Source organism: Charadrius vociferus, unplaced genomic scaffold, assembly GCF_000708025.1.
Source record: "Charadrius vociferus isolate BGI_N301 unplaced genomic scaffold, ASM70802v2 scaffold819, whole genome shotgun sequence".
NCBI classification, from domain to species: Eukaryota; Metazoa; Chordata; class Aves; order Charadriiformes; family Charadriidae; genus Charadrius; species Charadrius vociferus.
This window is the reverse complement of record NW_009650062.1, coordinates 267733-283134: the sequence shown is the minus strand read 5'-3', so window position 1 is coordinate 283134 and position 15402 is coordinate 267733. Positions and strand designations below refer to the sequence as shown.

Genomic DNA, 15402 nt, shown 5'->3' with positions numbered 1-15402 from the left:
CCCTACCCCCCACCACAATAACAGCAAAGCCAAACCCTGCCACCACGATCCCAACAACAACCCCAGCCAAGCCAAAACCCTCAGCACCAGCAAGCACCACATCTATGGCCAAGCCAAAACCCACCATGCCAGCACCCACCACCACTGCTGCCAAGACAAAGCCCACCATGCTAACAGGTGCCATGCCAGAACCCACCACAACAACCACTACCATTAAGCCAACACCCACCACACCAAAACCCACCACAATTACCACTTCTGCCAAGCCAACAACCGCTACTACAGCCAAGCCAAAACCCACCACACCAAAACCGGCCACAACTACCACTACAGCCAAGCCAACATCCACAACACCAAAACCCGCCACAACTACCACTACAGGCAAGCCAACACCCACCACACCAAAACCCGCCACAACCACCACTACAGCCAAGCCAACACCCACCACACCAAAACCCACCACAACAGCCAAGCCAACACCCAGCACAACCACTGCTACGGCCAGGCCAATACCCACCACACCAAAACCCACCACAACCACCACCACAGCCAAGCCAACACCCACCACACCAAAACCCACCACCACAGTCAAGCCAACACCCACCACACCAAAACCCACCACAACTGTGGCTAAGCCAAAACCTGCTACAGCCAAGCCAACAGCTCCCATATCAACATCCACCACCACTACAGCTAAGCCAACATCTGCCACTGCATCAGCAAAGCCAAAACTCACCACTACAACACCAGCACCCACCACAACAGCAAAGACACAACTGAAAACAGCCACAACCACAAAGCCAGAACACACTGAAACAGAAAGACCCGATCCTACTGAGGTGACCGAGCTAACTCTTTCCTTTGAGCCCACCTTAGACCTGGATTATAAAGTATCTCCAGGAGTAGAGGCAGACACTGGAGAGCCTGTTAGTCCCTTAACTACAGAAGATCCGGTCTTATTAGAAAGCATGGGCACAGCTTTCAGCCCCAAATCAGTCCCAGAAACAAATAAAGGTGTCAAAGAGGATGAGAAAGAGCAATCAGCCTTTTCCAGTCCACCTCCATCCCTCAGCCAAATTGTTCCAGACATCAAGTTAGGTTTCAATAAAGCTGAGCTCATAACTCCCTCAAAGTCAGTGGTCTTCAGCCCTGAAGAGCCCACCTTCTTGCGCTTAACATCATCTTCCAAAGAAAAAAAAGGGCAGAGCCCTGCTTTCCAGACCTCCCTCTCAGGTAAGGTAATTGTGGAGTCTGTCCTGGCATGGACACTCAGATGTTCAGTGATCCCCAAGCAGCATGGAGAGCGCTTGGGAGGAACCAGTATCAAACTGGTCCTTTGGATCCTCCTCTCGTATGTGGCACCAACCTTTTCCTCACTCTTTACTCTAACAATGAAAGGGGCTGGTTGGATGTCTCGTTCGTGAAGCATGGTTTTGTTCACAGCCTGCTCCCCACTAACCCACCAGCTGTGTCATGCCTTCGCTGGATCGGTGCACTGCTGCCCCGCACCTCGCCATGTCTTGGTGCACGTCACTGGTGGACCTGCATGAGCGGGAGTTTCTCTTTTGCCCAGATCTTCCCCTGTAACTCCACCTTTTCTTCTCTTCTGCCAGCAGGTACACTGGACACTGAAGAACTGGAGACAAACTCAGACCAGACAAGCATGGATCAGCCCACGGCTGGAGCTCCCAGTACCTGCTTGGGGCTTTCACTGTTCCTCCTACCCAGTGTCATCCTGGTGGGCCTTCTGCTTTGAATGGTCTTTCTCAGCTGTCCCTGCACCAGTCACCAAGGCTTTCTTCAGCATTGGTTGTTCCACAACCCTGGTAGGCTTGGGAGACACCATGGACACTTCAGGTTGACACGCTCTCTTCTTACGCTGCCTTATCTGCTCCAACCCCAATGAGCCAAGGGCAGCTGGCAGTCCCATGGGAACTTGGTCCCCTTCCTGAGGAGACCCAAGGGCAGGAGGGTGTCTGCCATAACGCTGGTGACCTTGGACGCTTCTCCTTTCTTCCCAGCCAGCCTGGGCTTGTGGTCCGTTTCCAAACTGGAAATGATGAGCTGTCCCACCCACCTGTGTGGCTGGCAGGCCCTGCCACACCGTGTCCCCAGGGAAAGCAGAATCACTTGGAAACCCGAGTGGTGATGAGACGTGGTCGTTGGTTTGGGCGTTTGTCTGTAGCTGAGACATGGTGGTTGGATTTGGTGGTTGTCAGGATGAGTTTCCAACAAAAATGTGCTTTTCCCCTCCTGGTGTGTCTGTCTCAATTTTGGAGAAGTTTCATCTCTTCCCTCCTTGTTCAAAAAGAGTTGCGCTTCTTTTTCTTCCACAGGAGAGGATTTCTATTTCCTTCCTGGTGGTGGTACAGCTGTGGCCAGTACCACCCAGAGGTACTCCTTTCTCCTCCTCACACCTCTGCAACCCTTCCTCCTTCCGCCCTTCTGCTCTCTGCTGCATGTACCCATTCCACAGTTAGTCCATTGCCATGACTTGATTTTACGCGTGTGCCTGCACGTGTGTGCGTGCACAGAAGAAAAACCTTCAGCGCTAAAGAGGAGTTACCGGCTCCTTCATATGGCTTTCTTCTGCATGGCTTCCTTCTTTGCATAACTTAAGTGTATTTGAATTTAGATACAGATCCCGGTTGACATATATTTTGCGTGTGGTGGAACCCAGTCCAGGAGAAACAAGTCATCACGTGTGCTGGTACAAATTGAGCTCAAGAGAGCCAAGTGAATGATGTTAGAGGTTACCGGTGGTTCTAGGACTTGTTGGAAGGCGACTTTCATTGTCTGGGACACTGTGTGTTTTATTCCCCCGTGTCTCTGCTCCCTTCACATAAGGATTCCCAGAGAGGTGTGTTAAATATGTGACAAGCTTTGCAGACCGGTGGAAGGGACTGGAAGATATAGTTCCTTCTCTGGCTGCAGCATCCTTTGGTTTCTTAAACGGATGAGGTGGAGAATGGCCCATATTCATGTCCTCCCCCACGATGCTGTGTCCTGCGCATCCCCAGAGCACGCACTGAATAAATCCTGTTGTGAAAGTCTGTTGTGGGGCGTGCAGTGTCTCGCTGGGGCATCTGGAGTCCTGGGCCCTGCAGATTCTGTCTGTAAAAATGCTCTTGATTGTTTCCTGAGGTGGAATTCCTAAAAGGCATCGTGGCTCCTGGGGTTGCTGGAGGGTGGGGTTTTTTTGGCTTTCCAAAAGCATCCGGGTGCTGGTTTTTGCAAGGTTGCAACGTAATGTTTTTAAGCCTGTGTAAAAGCAGCAGGAGGAGGAGGAGGTTGAAGATGACGTAGGGAATATTCCCGGAGCGCCCAGCTGAGTGCAAAGCAAAAATGTGTCCCCACCAGGAATTTTTGGGCAAGGAAAGCAAGAGGGAGAGAGCTCAGAGATAAAAAAGAGATCAAAATTATGGCTGGAGCGCTTCTGGTTCCCTGTTTTGAGAGACCCTGCAGCCAGCCTCTCCCCCCACCCCCCCTCCCCAACACACACTTTTTCATCTTTGGAGCAAAGAAAGAAGTTAAATGCGAGCGTGCGTCCTCAGACCCCGTGCTTCTGCAGCATTTTCCCTGCAGAACATCACCCAGCCCTGAGCAGCACGGGGAGAAAAGGCCTTGCACGGTGTAAACTGGCAGCACGGGAGCAACGCTGGGATCAGACCTTTGCTTTTTGCTTTTCCCCATCCTTCTGGCCCTGCTTTGCCCGGCGAGGCTGCCCTGCGGCTCTGCCTTTCCCTTCGCCCTGAAATCCCGCTGCGGGAGCCCAGCAGCACCAGCTCTCCCGCAGGGAACCAGATGCCTGCGGGGTTTTTTTAGGTCATGGTCACCGCTAGCCCAGCTAAACGGTGACCGGCAGATGGCAGTGGGAGAGACACCGCAGAGAACTGGGCAGCTCTGAACTCGCTACGCAGAACCCTACAGAGAGTTTAGTGCTTTATTTAATCACAGGCATCAGATGTAGTTAAGAATCAGATTAAAAATAACCTCCTGCCCAGGTGCCGTGGCTGCTGTAGGCTGTCGTTGCAGGCTGAGCTCCTGCTGCTGAGCTGCTTTCGGGGGAAAAAAAGCCAGCCTTGGGTTAGGGACAGATGATAGAAATACAGCCGGAGCGGCTGCTCTCCGCCTGTTGTATGGGATGGAGCTGGGAGAGCGTTTTAGGACCGTGACTGGTTTTGCATCGGGGTGAAGGAGACTGCAGTGTTAATTCCCTACGAACAATAAAAGGAGCAGAAAAGCATTTTTCCTCCCAGCAAAATCAGGGCGTTTGGTCAACAGCTGATTTTTTGCACTGCTTGATCCCCCACCCTGCTGAGAGCCGTTATGGAGCTGGGAGCAACAGTGCTGCTGATTAACAGTGTTAGCAGAAGCCCATCAAAATAATTACAGGATTTAAATACTTTATCATGATTTGGGGGCTAAGTGAACCTTCTAAATACTGCTGAGCTTTGTTTTCCTTAAGGTTTTGACTTCTGGAGACACATAGTTGTGCAAGGGCTTATTTATAGAGTTCCTTGTAACAGAAAATTCAAAACCAGAACGCAAATCCCCTTTCCTCCTCCCCCTGCACCCCAGGACAGCAGGGCTGAGCCCTTGGGGTGGTTTAATCCTAAATTAGGGGGGTTTAGGGAAGGTGACCGCATGGCAGGGGCAGGGTATGACACAGAGGGGAGGACACAAAACATGCAAGGGAGACTTTTGCAGTGTTTCCACTCCATTTCTGGGATTGGCATGAAGGATGCTCTGGCATTGGGGTGATCTGGCAGGGAACTCCTGGCGGCGGGGAATGGAGCCAAGACCCTGGCAGAGGTGCTGCTGGGTCCTGGCAGTGTGGTGGAGGAGGCATTTAACCATCAGCTGTGGTCAGTTGGGTTAAAACCATGGGATTTGTGGTGTTTATAAGGCTTGGCTGCTGCATTAACCCCCTCTGCTTGGTTCCCCCACAACCTCAGGTCCTGTTTCCCAGCAGGGAGAGGGATGTACCCACTGCAGGTTGAGTGAGGAGAGGTCACGGAGCTTTGTGAGGTCACTGAAGCTCCCGTGAACGTGGTGAGTTGGAAGGGTCAGGGTAAGCACGTACACTTTCCCGGGGGATTTGCAACTGGGGCCATGCTGCTGGGAGGTCCAGCCCAATATTCCCTCTGAGTATTTGGGCTGAAAGCACGTTCGCCCCGTGGTGTCCCCAGGGGTGCTCGTGGGGACCCACCTTTCTCCCTCTTGTTTCTTGGCTGCTTTTGGCTAAAAGAAGGCGGCTGCTCCTCCTTGCCATTGTGGATGGTGATGGCATTGCTGCTGCGCTGAGACGTGCCTGGGCATCCTGGAGTTAGCTGGGTGTCCCAAATATCCGTAGTTACAAGCTCAGAGACAACCAGCCAACCCTCCTCCTGGGCAGAGGCTGCCCTTTCCCATATACCAGGAAACGTTAGAGAGTAAATATTGCCTCAGCGTGTTTCTGAGCCCTAGTTGTGATTTATTGGAGACAAGATGGTGAGTTAGTGGAGCCTGGAGGTTCCTGTGTTCTCCTGTTGTATAAACGTGCTTATAGCGAGGACCACCCAAGGCAGAGAGAAGCCCAGCCTGCAGCCCTTGAGCTGACTGAGGGTGAGGAAGCAGGTGAGGGCTTCGTGGTAGGATTCGGGTTGGCCCAGGAAAGCACCTGCCGACAGCCAAAACAGATGGTCTCACCTTCTTGGCCAACCCAATCTGCCCCACATCTTCATCGTGTCCTGACTGTGGCTTTCCTTTCATGCTCAGGCTTTTGGTCAAATGGAGAATTTGGTCAGTGACACACAGGAACGCTGGCCGCCCCTCTAGAGGTGCCAATTCACCAGCCAAGCTCACTTCAAGGCAGTAAAAAGACACTGTTTTTAAAAAAGTCAAAACAAGTTTATTTTCATAAGAGAGTATCTCCAGTAATATTTTATTCATGGCTTCCAGCTCATGCGGTTGCACTGCTTGAGATTCTCTGCCTTAACATCAATTCAGTGGAGGGGGACTGAACTCAATTCATGTGGGACAGACAGGATTAGTTCTTTTCTGGGGGATACCTCTTAACTATGAAGTGGATACGCCGCTCTGTTCCCATGCTTGTGGTGCTATTTTGGTACCTTCCAAGCAATTTGTGGGTAGGAGTTCCTGCCCCTTAGCAAGCAGCTAGAGGATAATAACGCATCTAAGAGGACCAAGCTGTAGTTTGGCGCAGCAAGTCGCCAGGACTGCTGAAGAGCCAGATTTATGAAGAGAGGACTGCATTCCTTCGCCGCTAGACACTGCGGCATCCCCACCCACCAGCTGTTGCCCAGCCTGAGGAAGTCGCATCCCAGCTTTGCTGGAGCTACGCCCCATCCCAGGGAGCAGAGGAGCCTTAAAGAAGCTGCTTTGTTTTGGGGAGTCCCACGGTCCAAGCAGTCAGGCCTGGGCCTCCCTGTGCATTTGCTCAGGGTGAAATTTGAGGGCTCCAATTTCTTTTAGCAGCTCTCTTCCTCCCACTTCATCTGAGAAGGTGTCCTCTGGTTGCCCTCGCTCCCCGATGTCTCGGATCTCACGCGTTTCCCTGACAGTGAGATGGCAGTGATAATGGCCTGAGGTGTCCTTCAGTGGTGAAGAACTGATGCAGCCCTGATTGTGCTACAGCTCCACTCACGGTCTTGATCCTGCTTACTTTGGAACATGGCAGAGGGATGGTCCTATCTGCTCCTAAGAAAGAGAAGAAATAACGATTCCCTGTCCCTTGATGAGTGCCAGAGCTCTGAAGCTTGCTGCCTTCTCACATGTCTGTTGTCAGATGACCGTGGTACCTGCCTGGGAGCCCAGAAGGATTAGGACTTGTTCCCTTTGGCTTGCATCTCTTCCTTACCTGTCTCCCCACCAGGACAGGGTGTTAATATGAATCGTTGGCTTATTCTGTGTAAATACACAGGAGCCCTAATGTCCTCGCCAGGGTTTGCGTATAAGTGAGTTAGGCTGATATGGATTATCAAATCAGAAAGAACCACCCTCTGACTCTATACCATGGGCGAGCTGGGAACTTGTCCAAAACAGAATGTGCTTCCTGAGCAGGGGCCAACCAGCCAAACCTGATCAGCTCCCAGGCCTTTGAGTCCACAGGCTAAGCTTGCTCTTGGATTTAGTTCCTAACCCAAACTTCAGAATTAGATGCAACTTAAATTGTAAACTCAGATTGATCCTCTTTATACCAAAGTATCCAATCCCCTGCAGACTCGAGGACAGACCAGAAAAGAACAGCACACTTAAACCTTTTACAACTTGAGCCCATCTCCTGAAAAAAAAACCACAAAACTGAACACCAGGAGGTGATGCACCAACTCATTTCATTGTTTCTCTTGCACCCATTAAACAGAGGTAGATTTTCTGTAAGTAGGTGGCTCCATGCTCATTCAGCCGAGGCACAGAGCGGTCCCTGGAAGAATGCAATCCTGGATGCCGTAAGAGAAGACCCACTGAGTTGTTCAACAACGCCATGATGTGTTTTGGTATCCTCAACAGAAAGAAGTGATGGCTCAGGAGCTCTGTGGCGGAGCCAGTCCTCTGGTGGTTTTGCTGCTCTTTAAGGAAGGCAATAGACTGTATAGTTATCACCTGAAATGGGATAAAATCCCTCCCACCAAACTATACAACCTACTACCTCACCTCCACAGAGCAGTACAGAGGTCTCGCCTGATTCACGGCCATATCACGGGTTTTGCATGGCTTGCACCACCTGCCTCCATGCTTGGTATAGAAATAGATGATGAGAACTGAAGACCTGACTGTCTCCTTAGGAAAGACAGTAGATTGTATAGTTAGCTCAAAGGGAGGATCGGACTCCACAACTATTCAATCTACTACCTCAGCCTCAAGGACAGCTTGGGACCGTGGCAGTCTAAGGCAATGAGATGATCCTTATCCAGGCATCAGCTGCTCTGCGGCTCCTGTGAAGAGAAATGCATGAAAATTCATCAGACTTCACGACGTTAGGGAAAAGGACGCTCATACCCGACCTCATCCTGGAGCTCCCTTTCCTTCTTTAAACCTCCTTCAGTCCACTCGGACTATACTTTATCCTTGGCAATCGCACTGGCTGCAAACTTTATGCACCCAAGGGCTTGCGGAAGCAGCAGCCCTCCCCTTTGAACCCGGGGCCATACACACAGATAGCGCGTCCCTTCTGGAACTGCAGTAACGCCAAGTAACGTACAGCCAGGCTGACCTCACCTCTTGAACACACAGCGTATCTAGAACAAACCTGCCAGACCAGATAAGAGAATCCATCAATTTAGCTGCTATGCACTCCAGAGAATTGAGCAGATTAGAAATAACTGAGTACAAGGAAGCTTTTAGGCTGTAAATGTAATAGTATCGAGTACATCAAGGCAGATCTCATTTCCTAAACAAATGAGTGCAACATGCAGGCTTGGTGTCCCTTTAATGCTATAGCACAGCCAGGCAATATTAGCATGGATCTGAGACAGACTGGCTTCCCCCCAAGCCCTTGGCTCACCTTCTGAGGCTTTTTCATTCTCTGCACACCCAAATACAGATGCAAGGTATTAAGTTGGTAGTTTAAAAGAAACGCATGAGGTTCTTTTGCAATGAGAAAGAATTCCCCTTGAAGATTAAAGAAAGCCGTAGCGCAAAGGGAGCCACCAGTAGCACATTAAGCGGGCTGCGTGTGCAGCACAGCAGAGACCCAAAGGAGGACTTCCCACGAGAGCTCAGCAAGGGGGTCCCCAGCCTCCCCAAACATCTGCTGAGCGTTGTGGTGGGAAAGGCACTAAGGCAGAAGTCCCCAAAGGGACCAAGGCTGCCTAATGCTTTGTGGTTCCACAGCTTACAGGCAGCAGCCTAAATAAGTGAAATTCCCAAAGGTTTGGTGAACTGTTGTAGCTGGGATCCTACAGGTGAGAGTTTAGGATGGCCTGGGGTACAAAGATATATTTGCAGCAAGGTTTGGAACATGGCCCTGTTCCTTTGCAGAGCTGTCCAGAAGTCCTTCTCACTGGCATTCAACGCAGTCCAGGTAATTCTCTTAATTTCCTTTGACAAACTCAGCCTTCACCAGGGATGACCTACTGTGCCAGGCCATCTGGCCCAGGCCTCTCCTAGTGTGAGAGAGTATAAAAAATGTCAAAAAATCAATGTTGCAGGACTGATTCCTGTAGCATTTAAGTACGCAGCCCATCCACAGTGCCAAGTACCTTGCATTCCAAACAGCCTTCTGATGGGAAATATTATTCTTCCTGTTTTATTGGCATAAAAAGTGATGCATAGAGGTTGCTCGTTCTTCCTTAGCACGTGCAATACCCACCCAGGTTACAATCAGGATCAAAGCTCCATCCAGTCTGTCACAGGCCACACTGTCTCCACAGGGACAGAAGTATTCGTTTAGACTAAAGTGTTTCAGCTTCCCAAAAATTAAGCTAGTGCCACAGGCATCAACCATAAAGGATCATGGTGGCAAGAAAGTCAGTAGTTGCTGCAATGGTAGAGGACTGGGGAGGTGGGTGGCCCAGATGATCACATCAGGTGATGCATACAGCAGAGGACGCTCATCTTCTCTTGGCAACTGACCTGAAGGGACAATTTTTCCTGATTCCCGTGGTGGGAATGGGTGGCTTATACCATTTTAAGCGTGTAAGCAAGATGTATAGGCCAGGCATTTAAAAGGTCACTCTTGAAATCATTGCAGAGAACAGGCGTTTCGGCCAACCTCAAACAGTGGGTGGGAAATTACATTAAATAATTCCTAGTTCACATAGATCTAATTATACATGGAGAGGAAAAAAAAAAATCCCTTCTGACTTCTATAAGTAATCCTGAAAACAGGAGATTTAATTATTATAATTGTCTTAATGAGTATAGGTTTCGGGAATACCCAGCTGCTGACTCTGCAACCCTAATCTTGCCAGGATCCATGAAGAAAGGAGGATTTAGAAACACTATGCCTGGTAAGGATCACTATGACCATCCATCCCATCCTTAGTATCACTGTCACACTCATTTGTGCTGTATGAATTGCAACAACAGCAAGCCCCTCTCCTGGATGGCTTGTGGTCGAAACCATCAAGACAAAAGATGGGGAAAGAAGGAGAAAGAGAGAGATGATCAAATTTGCCAAAGATCACACAGCAAGTCCATGGTAAAGCTGACGCTGGAACCAGCCTTGGGAAGTCCTGCTCTGGTCGCAGTGCCAGGGCAATGGCTTGCCTAACTGCGTTAGGACAGATCGATATCCACCTCTCCCGACAGTCTTTGACAGAGAGGGAAAAAGTGATGTTCCATTTTAATATCTGCAGGAGAATCATAGATCCTGAGAGAGAGAAGATCACACACATACTGGATAACAGCTCAATGGTAAAACCCCGCTGGGGTTTCACAAAGAGGCACTATGAATTAGTCATATACCCATGCAGCCGCTAGATTTGTGCAAACTCTATATCTACTGAGGTTCTCAGCAAAAATCCCACGGCAATCGCCAAAGTGAGCTGCGTTCCAGCTCTACCCTGTTTTCCAGACACAAAACCTTCCCTTCGAGCACATCGCTGCTGAAGCATTAGATCTACAAGTGCCTGAATGCGATGTAGCTATGCAAAATTCTGGATAAAATAGCCTACAGGGTCTGTAGGAGTCAGAAGCCTATACCTCAAAGCCTCTCACTGTCTTCTCAGTTGTTTAAGCCCATTTTTTGAAGATTTTTGGTTACTTGGCTGCTAAGAACCAGACCTCTTTGAAAAACACTGTTTTCTGTGCAGCCCTTAAGGTAGTGGCACTGCAGTTTTCCCCTTCCAGATTCCCATGAATCCTTCAAAATTAGCCAAATTTAATTTTTGTGAAAAAGCTCGGTCAGTCTCTGCGAGAGACTGCAGGAAGGTCCCTGTGTGCCACAGCACAGTCCTGCCGTCTAGAGGTGCTTGGAGGGGTGAGGAAAATTGGCAGGTAAAGGATAAATATGTTTCATCACAGCAAGATCCTCCAGGCTGGCAAAAAAAAAAAAAAGGCATTTCCAGTCCAGCTTTCAGGCTCGTTTTTGGGAGGGAGAGGTGACCTACAACTGTTCTTTGGTTAGCAGGGCTCGGGGCAGCTCGTGATGACCCCCACCAGCCAACCCAAGCTGGTGTCCCCCCCAAAATTTGACGCATTTGCAGACCAAAGATGCCCGAGCACGGCCAAGTCTCTGCCTTTAAAACGGGGAGGTGCGGAGCCCGCCTCGGAGAGTAGCTGGAAAGGCTCCGAAGCTTTGAGGAGCTGATCTGGTTTATTAAGGAGCGCTGAATGAAATGGAGGAGGGGGGAGGAGGGAGAAGGAAACCATAAAACAACAAAGTCGCTCCTTTAAAAGCAGACACTGCTTTCAGCCTTTGTATAGCTGCAGTCCCGCGTGTCGGTGCCAAAATGTGCCGGGGACAGCCAGGGCTTCTCAGTGGGAAATCAGGGCCCCGCGTCCCCGAGAGGCTTTTCAGCCTCCTGGAGCAGGAGCTGGGCTGGGGCAGAAGCGGCCCTGACCAAGGCAAAGTCTGCCAGCAGCCAGCCGGCTGCCTTGGCACAAAATGGCTGACCGTCAGCCATTTTGTTTCCTCAGCTTTGCCTGTAGGGAAGCCGGTCGTGACTTCACGTCCTTGCCTTGCCGCGTTGCTGGAGTGGTGAAATAACAAGCAAACAGACCCCCCATGCAAACAAAACAAACAAACAAAAAAAAAAGCCACCCCAAAACCAAAATAAGTAATAAGAGGTGGGGAAGGTTTTCAATAGCTCCCCAACGTTGCCGAGGTGTGCATCCACATCCAGCACCGTTCAGAGCCGCGCAACTCTACCGGCCGGCAGTGAGGAACCCACTCGGGAAAAAAGCAGCAGACGGCCCAAAAAAACATCTTGAACACAGCCCGTGCCACTGGAAAGCAAAAAAATTACATTTGCCAAACCATCCACAAGGACAAATTGCTTTTAACTTCTCACAGGCCAGGCAAACCTCTCAGGGGAAAAAGCAAGGCCAGCCATCTTCCCTGACACCCGATCCTGGAGTCAATATTAAAATATCACGCTTTGAAAGAGTTAATCAAAGGTACTGCAAATAGGGGATGGGAAATGGAAGTAAAAATATTTAAAGTTAATTCCTGCAACAGCCCCCGTGTCTCAGCAATGCTTTCCCTCCATGCTCTTTTAATGACATAGGTAATATTTCATATCAACATTGCCGTAATATTTGTTTATTAATAAATGATTAGCAGGTATCTTAATAAATAGCTCCTCATCTGTTAGGGGTTGCCTCAAGTCCTTTCAGATGTTTATAAACATCTGGATCATCATTAATGAATCTGGTATTGTTATTTATAATACAGGCATCTGTAACCTGATTGTTACACGATTCATCTTTTATTAACCTGTCATAAATCCGTTATTAAAGGTGGCCACAAACGCAATGTTTATTCTAAACGTTAGTGTATTTTCCTTGTAAATTAGCATATAATTTACAGTCGCCCGAAGGAAAAAAAAAAAATCCCAGAATTTTTGTTGTTACACTGAAATAGGCGCTATTATTTCATAGAATGATTTCTCCAAAATACTAAAAATCAAGAGATATAAGAGAAAAAATATCTTTTTGCTTTATTTTTACGTGGTCCCTGCTCAATTCTATAGGTTAACTCAAAAATATAAAGCGAGAAGATCCTTCCCCGGAATACTCTATAAAACTCTTCCATTAATACTGTTTTCCTTCTCAACGTTCAGTTCAAAAGCTGCTCACGAAAAGTGCGCAGGTAACGTCCACCCCTAATGTTGATTTGGACCAAAACATTTAACTTGCAACGCGAACTGCCCGTCCAGCGCCCACCCATGCAGCCCCGGCTCCGGGACCACCATCACCCGTGCAATTCTCGACATCGGCTGTTTGTAAGCAAACCAAGCAGATATGGAGGCAAATACCTTTCTGTGCAAGAAAAGCGATTTCCCCTCTTTCTGCTCTCCTTCCCAGCTCCTCTCTGAAAGTGTCTGCGTCTTTCCAGATGTCCGGGCAGCCCCTCACGGAAAGGGAGGATGATCACCCCAACACCGATGCCTTATCAAAGCCCGATCCCCCCCACCATGCCCCCGGACAGAGATCTGTTCCTCTGATCGGCCATGAACGAAGAGACGTGACTACTAACTCCAAGACATCCAGGCTACTGAAGGAAATGCAGAATCACTTTTAAAAAAAAAAAAAAAATCGCTTTTATTTGGCGCATGTTCTGATATTTTTGCCATGCTTCTGCGCAAAATTGTATGGTAACGCCACCAAGTTCCCTTAAACTTTCAAGGCATGTTACTGTTGATGGCGTCTCTGTCGTGTATCACACCTTAACGTGTGCAGGGTACACACGCTGGTGCAGTAAACAGCTTGTTATCACAGTACAGCTCCATCCTCGGAAGAAAAGCAAGGGCTTAAAAAGCCAAGAACAGCTATTTCTTTTAATATTTAAATTAAGTTTTTGTACTCCCGAGATGAAAACTTTCAAGGCAAGGCGGCAATAAACAAAACAAAAAAATCCCTAAAATAAATCCTCCGGACCGCATCCGCTACATCCAGGCACTGCCAGATCAGTGGAAAGGTCAGATCATGTATTCACCAAAAACAAGAGGACACACAACAGGTTAAAATGCTACCGTCCAGCAATGACCGGCTCTAATCATACCAAGCCGATGTGTAAAACCATCCGCCTGTCCAAAAACAAATTAGACAACAGTGCTCTCTGGTACTTTATAAATACAGAAGAAAGGAGGGCTGTTTTATTGAATATAGCGAACAAACCTTTCCATCCGGCTATACCGTGCAGCCCCGCGGCTCTGCATGCACCGAGTAGCCTTACGCTGCTAATACAAAAGCTCAGTTTGGCAATTCCAGGCATTTTCAGTGCTCAACATACGCCAAAACTACCCACTCTCTGCCTCTGACTTTGGTCTCGTTCCAAAAGGTCCTTTTTTTTTCTCTCTCTCTCTCTCTTTCTCTCTCTCGCTACAGCCGGTGCCACGTAGAGACGGGAGAGTTGGGCTCGAACATGGCCGCAGCCTCCAAAAAAGAGCCAAGTCCCAGCGTCCTGGCTTCCCCCTTCCAGACAGAAAACAAAATGGCCATGCAGCAGCCATTTTGTTTGCTGCGGGATGGGAGGGAGAAGGGAAGGGAGGGGAGACGCAGGCCAGGCGGGAGCAGGCGGGAAGGATGAGGGGGGGAGAGGGAGGGAGAGGGGAGGGCGTCGATTCGGCAGGAACCCAAAAGCTTTGCAGCGATGCCCAGGCGCGTCCTCCCTTCCTCCCGCCGGGGCCGAGTGGGTCCAGCCCCACTGCAGGACCCATGCGGAGGGACGGACGTGGGGTCGGCTTTTCCAGCCATCCCAGGCCGGTTGAGCTCGAGGTGTCTGGCCTGAAAGGGGTTACGCTTCCTCCCCCGGGCCCAGCTGGCACCTCCATCCTCCCCGCTGGCATGCGCAGGCTCCTGCCCGGCCACCACCGGTACCGCAGGGCTCGGGCTCTGCTGGAGCTCCCGATGGGAGCCAGGCAGGAGAGAGGAAACCAACCCGGTAACGTCAAACTCCTGAACTTCCCTGGGCAGGAAATGGTGTAAATAACACCCGCGGGGAGGGGGAGAGGAACCCGGAGGCCTTGGGGATGGTGGTTCAGCGGCAGCATGGCTTCCACAACCCGGATCCTAATGGCATCTGTGGGGAGGAGGCCTGGGGAGGAGCAATCCGAGGTTCCCTCGCTTGCTCCCTGAGCCTGCCTCTGAAAGGGAGCTGCATGGCCGGGGCCCGTGCAGGGTCTGGGCTGGCCCGCAACGACGCCTCCCCGCTCTCCGGCACACCAGGGACAGTGCAGGCAGCTGCCTGGTTCCTGCCTGTAACCCGGGGACAGGTCTGTCCCCGACCCTCCAAGAACATCAAGGATGATGCTGAGCCGCACCGAGCTCTCAGCCCAGTGACCGGCTGGCTCTCTCCAGCAGCACCCCATGCCTGCAAAGCACCTCACAAACTCCATGACTTTTCCCTGTCTTTCTGCCCTTCCACAGACCAACACCACAACTGCCCAGCCAAACAGCACGCCGACAGCTTGAGAGACCAGAGAAGTGTGGAGTGAAACCCCCTGGACCTTCTTCTCCCTAGAGCACAGAGCTGAGCTCCTAGTTAGCAGCCTTACTGAAGCAGCCAACAAGCTGCAGAGATGAAGGCACCACAGGAGGCTCCACCACAGAGGTGAAATCCCTTCAAGCCCTGACCAAAACCAGACAAGAGGTTGGTAGAGCACGGGAAGCACCTCACGACCTCATCCTGCGACTACCCAGCATGGGAAGACCCTTAGGAGCACACAAAGCAAACACCTCCTGGGCTTTCTGCTTCTGTAGGCAAGACAAGTGGTAAAAACCAGGATTATTCCC

The 15402-nt window shown here is 50.2% G+C and overlaps 1 protein-coding gene across 1 annotated transcript; it reads left to right on the top strand.

Moving 5' to 3' along the window:
* Window positions 1-125: 125 nt before the first annotated feature.
* On the top strand, window positions 126-15104 carry LOC104292370 (endochitinase A-like). The gene is made up of 2 exons (XM_009891740.1): window positions 126-381; window positions 14584-15104. Exons 1-2 carry the CDS (start codon window positions 126-128, stop codon window positions 15102-15104), a joined length of 777 nt encoding a protein of 258 aa, XP_009890042.1.
* Window positions 15105-15402: the final 298 nt, after the last annotated feature.

Excerpts from the sequence above, each read along its gene's own strand:
- LOC104292370 (XM_009891740.1), top strand. The coding sequence starts at position 126 with ATGCCAGCACCCACCACCACTGCTGCCAAGACAAAGCCCACCATGCTA. Across the intron at positions 382-14,583 it reads CGCCACAACTACCACTACAG|GAAATGGTGTAAATAACACC; the intron begins GCAAGCCAACAC and ends TTCCCTGGGCAG.